Source organism: Mandrillus leucophaeus, unplaced genomic scaffold (genome assembly GCF_000951045.1).
Source record: "Mandrillus leucophaeus isolate KB7577 unplaced genomic scaffold, Mleu.le_1.0 Scaffold71, whole genome shotgun sequence".
Lineage (NCBI taxonomy): Eukaryota > Metazoa > Chordata > Mammalia > Primates > Cercopithecidae > Mandrillus > Mandrillus leucophaeus.
In genome coordinates, this window is record NW_012107697.1 from 5,988,715 (window position 1) to 5,993,654 (window position 4,940).

Genomic DNA, 4,940 nt, shown 5'->3' on the forward strand with positions numbered 1-4,940 from the left:
AGGAAGGAAGGAAGGAAGGAAGGAAGGAAGGAAGGAAAGGAGGGAGGGAGGGAGGGAGGAAGGAAGGAAGGAAATGGTTATGGTGCTTTGAGTAAGACTATTAGCCTCATCCAGAAAGGCATAAATTCCTACATACTCTCTTTCCATTTCATGTAGTGTGTCAATAAGAATTTCATTTGGTGGAATGACGGCTTTCAGATCATTATCATGTTCATAGTTCTGAGTATCAGATCACATTTTTAAAAATGTGTATCCTAAATAATATTTAAAAGTAAATGTTTGGGATTTCTAAACACTGATAAATACAATATGTACCATACAATTTTTTGAAGAACAATGGAAATTGAAAATATTATGAAGTGGAACAGCCACATCACTTGCTTTAATAATCCAATATTTGTAAACGTGTTTAGAATCTAGTTACTTGTAATGGCTTGCATCATTACTGAACAGCTCAATTTTCTGCTCTCTTTTTCATACATAAGACTTTAAAAATATGGTTTCTAAAATTCCTTTCAGCTTTCCATTTCTACGATTTTATTACCTTTAATACCCATTTTCAATAGAATGGGAGGCTTCATTCCCCTCAGGGTCCACATAGTGGCGCTGTGCAATGGACTAAAAGGCAAGAAACTGCAGAGGGAAAAAAGGAAATTGGAAACATAAGCAGTAAGATCTGAAAAAAAAAAACAAAAAACAAAAAGAAAAACCCACAGTCTCTTATTTTTTATAATTTATCTTGCCTAGAAAAAAAATCATAGTATATCTCACCTCTAATGGGGAGGAAGCAGAGGTCTGAATGATAACTGAAGCTATATTTCAACATAAAAATCATTGCTTTCTGCATTTCAGGCAGTAGGTTTTTTATAATTAAAGCTTGGAATGCCATTCCTCAGTGTTGAGTTGTTATCTTGAAGCATCCTAAAGACCTTCTCCCTAACAGGCCTGATTCAGGATGGAAGTATGAAATAATGGTTTAAATGCTGGGTTCTAGAGTTAGGTAAAACAGAGTTTATGTATTGGCTTTGCCACTTACTTGCTACAGGACTTTAGGTACTTTACATAACTGCTCTAAATCTCCGTTTTCTCAGACCTGTGGTGAGAAATAATATATACCAAGTGCTCAGTTTGAGGCCAGGCACAGAGTAAGTGTTCAAAACATTTACCTTAAAAAAACAAGGCAAAGTGAGCCCAGTCATTTGCAAATATGTTTACAAGAAATCCATAGTTCAAAAATGATCTCAGTGCTGTTTTTTAATTTGACTTCCCAAGCTGCTCGGGGAAGACTTATCTAACTACAGTTGTGTATAGTCACATGCATATAATGTATGCATAGCTCATGTTTTATTTTCTTTCACTTTAGTGTCAGTAATGGAAGATTCTAGTACATTGGAAATTGACAAAGAAGAGAAAGAACAAACCACTCAAGATCCTAACTTGACCACCGGTAAGTATCATCCACTGCATTTAGAATAAACACTCGACATTTTAACCTCTTAATCGATAAATTCAATGGCCTTTGTCAGTCCTCCTTTTTCTTGACCTTTCTGCCCTTTAGGACATGATTGGTTAATCACTCCCTTGTCCCTCCTTGATTTAGTTACCTCTTGGCTTCTTGACATACTTTTCCTGGTTCTGTTATCTGTTGCTAACCACTGCTTCCCTGTATCCATCAATTAACTTATCTTCCTTTTCTGACTTCTTAAATGTGTATACACTTCTGATTTTACTTCTCCATCTTTTGTTCTTCCTGTTTTTTTTCTTTTTTCTTTCTTTTTTTTTTTTTTTTTTTGAGACTGAGCTTTGCTCTTGTTGCCCAAACTGGAGTGCAGTGGCATGATCTCGGCTCATGGCAACCTCCACCTCCCGGGTTCAAGTGATTCTCCTGCCTTAGCCTCCTGAGTAGCTGGGATTACAGGTGTGTGCCACCACCCCGGCTAATTTTGTATTTTTAGTAGAGATGGGATTTGTCCATGTTGGTCAGGCTGGTCTTGAACTCCCGACCTTAGGTGATCCTCCCGCCTCGACCTCCCAAAGTGCTGGGATTACAGGCTTGAGCCACCGCTCCCGGTCGTTCTTCCCTTATTTCTTAAAGAGTTTACTCATTCCCAAGACGGTTCCTGTTGCCACTAGGCAAAAGATTTCTCTCTTTTTCTTTTCTGGTTTTGTTTTGTTTTTAGAGACAGGGTCTCTCTCTGTCGCCCAGGCCAGGGTGCAGGGGAATTATCATGCTCCCTGCAGCCTTGAACTCCTGGGCTCAAGAGATCTCCTACCTTCACCTCCCAAGTAGCTGAGATTACAGGTGTGAGCCACTGTGCCCGGCCAGCAAAATATTTCTATACCTATATTTTCAGAACATCCTCCTCAGCATTAGTCTCAATTTCTTTCTATTTTCTATATGTCTGTAGCTGAATTTTCTGCGATTTCCTCAAACTCAACATTGCTAAATACCAAACACCTTCTCCCACAAAATCAGCTTGTCCAAAGCATCACACAGGCCCCAAACCTTAGTGTCATCTATCACTCCTGTGCATGTGTACAAATATATATATATATATGTGTATGTGTATATGTATATGCATATGCACACACGTGTATAAAATCGGTCAATTTCCAAGAACTTTTGAGTCTTCTCTTTCAGGTATTCTGTCCATTGTCACTGTTAACATCCCAATCCAGGCTCTCATCATCTCCTGCATGGAGTATTATAACTTCAGTTTCCCCTCCTCTGGTTCACTTTCAGCACCCTACCATCAAAATATCTCTTTACACTCTGCATATCTGTGTTCTAAAACCCTTTATGGCTTCCTGAAATCTACAACACAGAGCATGAGTCCCAAACACCTCATTAGGTGTCATCTAATACCTACTTCTGCAGTCTCATATCTACAAAGTCCCTACGAGATATATATTTTTCTCTGAAAACATCATCCCTTTTCAATCACCCTGCTCTTGTTTATCCTCACCGCCCCTGGTGGAAGAGGAGACCTCCTGTCACCTCTCCTTACTTCCCCTTCAAGGCCAATATCTTCACTGAAAGCTTTTTTGACCAACTCACTCCTCAGAGACCATTCTTGCCTCTGAACCCCTGAACACACTATGATATAAATATCTATGGATCCAGAATTTGGCATATCTTACTTTTGTTTGTTTTTACTAATTTGTTTATGTATAGAGAAGTAATTCCCAAAGCATATGGACTGTGCCTTCTGCAGGTCCAAGTACAATGTTCTACAGGTAGCTGGCACTCCTTAATTATTTGTTGGTTGAGATAAGGTGACCAGGACATTTAGCAAAGCTATATCCCATAGAATCAGAATTCTAGGTTTAGAAAGCTTTTTTTTTTTTTTTTTTTTAGAGACAGGTCTCACTCTGTCTTCTAGGTTGGAGTGCAGTTTCACAGTCATAGCTCACTGTAACCTTAAACATCTGGACTCAAGTGATCCTCTGCCTCAGTCTCCCAAGTGGCTAGGACTACAGGTGTGCACCACGGCTCCTGGCAAATTTTTATTATTATTATTATTTTTGTAGAGACAAAGTCTCGCTATGTTGCCGCGGCTGGTCTCAAACTCCTGGCCTCAAGCAACCCTCCCATCTCAGCCTCCCAAAGTGCTGGGATTACAGGCATAAGCCACTGCACCTGGCTAGAAATATTTTTAAGAGCTCATCTGATTTAGCCCAAATGCCTTCCTGTAGGGCCACATTTAACCTAACCAAGATAAATAAATTTTCATTTTATTTGGATAGTTTTTTAAACTCCTTAACAATCCCTCTTGCTACTTAACTATATTTTGCTAAAAATCATTCCTATAACTAATTTGAATCCCCTGAGTATAATTTAAGTTGATTTTCTCATATGCTTTCTCTAGAAATAAAAAATAACTAGCCCAATAGCTATGTAACTTAAAAGATCTTTTCAAATCATCACACATAATTGCCTTGTTTGTTGTATGCCTGTTTGCCTGTTCTCAGAGAATGAACAGTGTAAGTCTCTTTACCTTCAGGGGTAAGCTCTTTCTCATCTCTTCATCTGAGCTGTTTATTAGCTTATATCACATTGTAGAAGTATTGTTACGTATTCTCCAGTGACCAAAAAAAAAAAAAAAACCCAAAGTATATAAACTTCCTTTTTCATTTTCCTTATAGAAGCAAATCCTCAGTATTTAGGATTGGCAAGGAAGAAAAGTGGCATCCTGCTGCTCACGCTGGTGTCCTTCCTCATCTTCATACTCTTTATCATAGTCCAGCTCTTCATTATGAAGCTGCGGAAAGCACATGTCATATGGAAAAAAGGTCAGTGGGCAGGGAACCTGACGGAGGCTATAAGACGCCAGAACAAATGGCTAAAAAAAGGGAAATTCTGTCTATTAAAGCTTTCTGTCAGACACTACATAATCTAGTTGATAAGTGCTGTCACTCAGATAAGCAACTGTTTGTTTTCTAGTAAACTCAGGTGCGAATCTCCAGGGACTATAGTCTAAGAGTGCATAACCAATAGAAACTAGCATAACTCCAGAAACTGGCATTCAATGATAGACACTTCTATTCACAGAAGGATACAAATCCCAGGACTGCCTAGCACAGTGACTACAGGAATCAAAAAACTATGTGTTGAATTAATGAGGGTATGAGTTATGGGAGGGGCATGGTAAGTCTACTATTGCACAGTAACAGAGGTATTATCTTATTCAAACACACATTTCTACATGTCCGTGGCATCAGAAATTAGTCACTTGATTTTCTTTTCTTGTAGAAAACGAAGTTTCAGAACACACACTAGAAAGTTACAGATCAAGGTCAAATAATGAAGAAACATCATCTCAAGAGAAAAATGGCCAATGTAAGTCAACTGTACGACCTGAGATCTGAACAATGAGGTTCATTAATGTATTAGAGTTCTCCAGAGAGACAGGGACCACAGAATATATATATATATATAT

At 38.5% G+C, this 4,940-nt stretch overlaps 1 protein-coding gene across 1 annotated transcript in view; it reads left to right on the forward strand.

Annotated features, from left to right (window-relative positions):
- CRTAM (cytotoxic and regulatory T cell molecule) overlaps positions 1-4,940 on the forward strand; it is a 56,239-nt gene that overhangs the window by 27,820 nt on the left and 23,479 nt on the right. The window contains exons 7-9 of the mRNA XM_011965011.1: positions 1,364-1,447; positions 4,147-4,293; positions 4,754-4,840. Coding sequence (XP_011820401.1) covers positions 1,364-1,447; positions 4,147-4,293; positions 4,754-4,840 — 318 coding nt within the window. The remainder of the gene's footprint in view (positions 1-1,363; positions 1,448-4,146; positions 4,294-4,753; positions 4,841-4,940) is intronic.